At 61.1% G+C, this 2,716-nt stretch overlaps 1 protein-coding gene across 2 annotated transcripts in view; it reads right to left on the minus strand.

Moving 5' to 3' along the window:
* H696_01647 overlaps nt 1-2,716 on the minus strand; it is a gene marked incomplete at its 3' end in the record, with an annotated part of 25,012 nt that overhangs the window by 9,345 nt on the left and 12,951 nt on the right. For both annotated transcript variants that reach the window (XM_009495550.1, XM_009495551.1), the window contains exons 5-7: nt 2,311-2,693; nt 404-2,063; nt 90-205 (exon numbers count right to left, since the gene is read on the minus strand). In XM_009495550.1, coding sequence (XP_009493825.1) covers nt 90-205; nt 404-2,063; nt 2,311-2,693 — 2,159 coding nt within the window. The remainder of the gene's footprint in view (nt 1-89; nt 206-403; nt 2,064-2,310; nt 2,694-2,716) is intronic.

The following is a 2,716-nucleotide window of genomic DNA, read 5'->3' on the forward strand; positions in this document are numbered from 1 at the left end:
CAAGGCGCCAGACGGTGGAGGAACAGAGGCATCAGGTGGCGGCGCGTGGCAGGGCAGGGCAGGGCAGGGCAGGGCAGGACGACACGCACGTGAATCATCTCCAGGATCTTGTCGACATTGGGCAGGTCCTCGAACATGATCTTTTGCGCGGCGCCGGTCAGCGTCACACGCAGGATGTTGCCGACGGTGTAGACAACAAGGACGTCTGCGGGCGAGGGGAAGCAGGAACCGGGGGAGCAGGCAATGTCAGCGACGAGTAGCGCAGGCGGCACAGTGACCGCACACACGAAATAGAACCGGAGCTGGGCAAGGGGGCGAAGGAAAGGGCGATATCGGCAGGATGGCCAAGGAAAAGGGGAAGAAGGGCGGCGAGGAGGAGAGGCAGGAGGCGCAGCACACGCACAAAGACCGATGATGCCATAGCTTCCGATGGAGGGGTTGGCAGCGACATTGTCACTGACCACCACGAACTCCATGCCCTCGAAGTCATTGATGGAAATGTCGGCCCCCGAAGATGCCTCCATGCCGGCGGCCAGGGCCGGGCCGATGGGATTGGCCCCGGCACCGAAGGGGGTGGACAAGATGCCGAGGTCCGGCCGGGCCAGCCAGCAGGCGGCCGCGGCGGCCGCCGCCTCGCCGCTGTCAGTCTCATTGCTGACGCTCGAAACGAAGGGGCTCCCGCCGGCGCACTGGATGCCGGCGGTGGGGCTGACGTCCATCGGCCGGTCGGCCACCGGGCCGAAGCCGGCCGCCATCATGAGGTTGACCAGGCGCGGCGCCGGCGGAGTGGGCTTCAGACACTGGGGATTGCGATCCCCATCCTCCAGCAGCCCACGCAGGGAGAACCAATCGACATAGGTGGAGTCGGTGTCGGAGTAGATGATCCGCCCGGCGGCATGGTGCAAGTCGATGTCGATGACGGGCGGCTGGCCGGTTTGCGTGCCGCTGCGCGAAGTGGCCGCGTAGGACCGGATGTCGCCGTTCGGCACCGCGCGAATGACATACGGCATGAGCGATTGAATGTGGATGCATGTGGTGGTGGTCATGAGGATGCCCAGGTTTTGGGACTCCTCCGCCGACAGGGTCCGCACGAAGGACCCAGACGCCTTGGAAGCATAGGCCGAGGGCCGGTTCATCTGGATGGTCACAGTCAGGTAGTTCTCGTCCGGGCGCAGGAGCAGCTGCTCGGCCATGGCCGCTCGGCTTGGAGGCGGGATCATCCAAGTGGTCCGCGAGTCCGGCTCAAACCGGACCAACGCATAGTTGGCGTACGTCAGGGTGGAACTGCCCACCAGGGTCGGGTACTTCTTGTAGAAATCATCCAAATCCCCGGGGGTGAAGAGGGAAATGTCATCCTCGGCACCGGTGGCCTGGGTGTAGAAGTCGTCGAAGTTATTCAGACGGACCGAGATGGACACCTGGTTCGGGTTGTTGGTGACCGTGGCGCCGGGCAGGGAAATCAAGATCAGCGGGAACCACAGCAGCAGGACAATCCCAATGATGAAGCCCCATCCCATGGGCAGCTGCAGGTAGTTGGGATACGGGTCGCCGACCTTGCGGTTACGACGCTTCTGCATCTCACGGAAGCACTTGATGTCGTAGTTGGTGGAGTACAAGTCCTCCAGCTTGACCCACTGGAAGAAGTCCAGCGTGGTCTTCTTGACCGACCAATCCAGCAGGCAGCGCAACTCGAAGACGAAGGGGATCATTCGGTAGCCCATGTAGGTGTAGCGGGCCACCACGCCATGGTACTGGGTCAGGAACATCAGCCCGATGTCCATGCGCTTGTAGCCGTCCCGCAGCTGGCAGGCACTCGAATACCAGTAGAAGCACTTGAACAGGTACCACACCGGCAGGATGCCGATCTTGTGGAAGTAGGACTGCTTGGCAGCCGGCAGCACGAAGAAGATCCACAAGTGGTATGCGATGACGGTGAACAGCTGCATCAGAAGCTTCAGGGGCGAGGCCTTGGCGGCGTAAATCATGCGGTCGAAGATGATCAGGATGAACTCGGTGATGGCGATGACCAGGAAGAAGGTGGGGACCGTATTCTGGGAGAGGATCTGCGTTTGGAGGGGGAGGGGAGTGAGTAAACGCGAGGATGCGGGGGGAGGAGATGGAGAGAGAGGGGGGGAGAGGGGGGGAGAAAAAAACAAAGAGGAGAAAGGGAAATAAAGAGGGAAAAGGGAAACAAAGAGGGAAAAGGGAAACAAAGAGGGAAGAGGGAAATAAAGAGGGAAAAGAAACACAGAGAGCGAAAGGAAACCCGGAGACACTAAGAGAAAGACACAGAGAGAACAGGGGACGTACCGTCTCGATGTCCGAGTCCATCGACGTGGAGAAATCGCCGAAGAAGAAGATCGTCAACAGGAAGACCAGGATGTCAGCGAAGAACATGGCCAGATAGTAGTCATGGCCAAGGGAATCCAGCTCATTGGGAGAAGAGGCCCTCTGAATGAAGGAGATGATCGGATCCGTGACAACACTCAGGAAGCCGGGCTTCTCCGGCTTGCAGGTTTCCTCCAGCGACACGTCAAGGAACTCCGTGGCGACCAGATCCGGCGCAAAGGAGACCGTGGGCCGAGACGCCAGGGCTGGCACATCTTCCGGGGCAGCGCCGTCCGTCGGGCTGGCCGGCACAACTCCCGGAGGAGGCGACGGCTGCGCATCGTCGACCACCGACGTGTCATCATCTATCGCGGGGTGGAGGGGGGGG

Source organism: Fonticula alba, assembly GCF_000388065.1.
Source record: "Fonticula alba strain ATCC 38817 unplaced genomic scaffold supercont2.2, whole genome shotgun sequence".
Lineage (NCBI taxonomy): Eukaryota > Rotosphaerida > Fonticulaceae > Fonticula > Fonticula alba.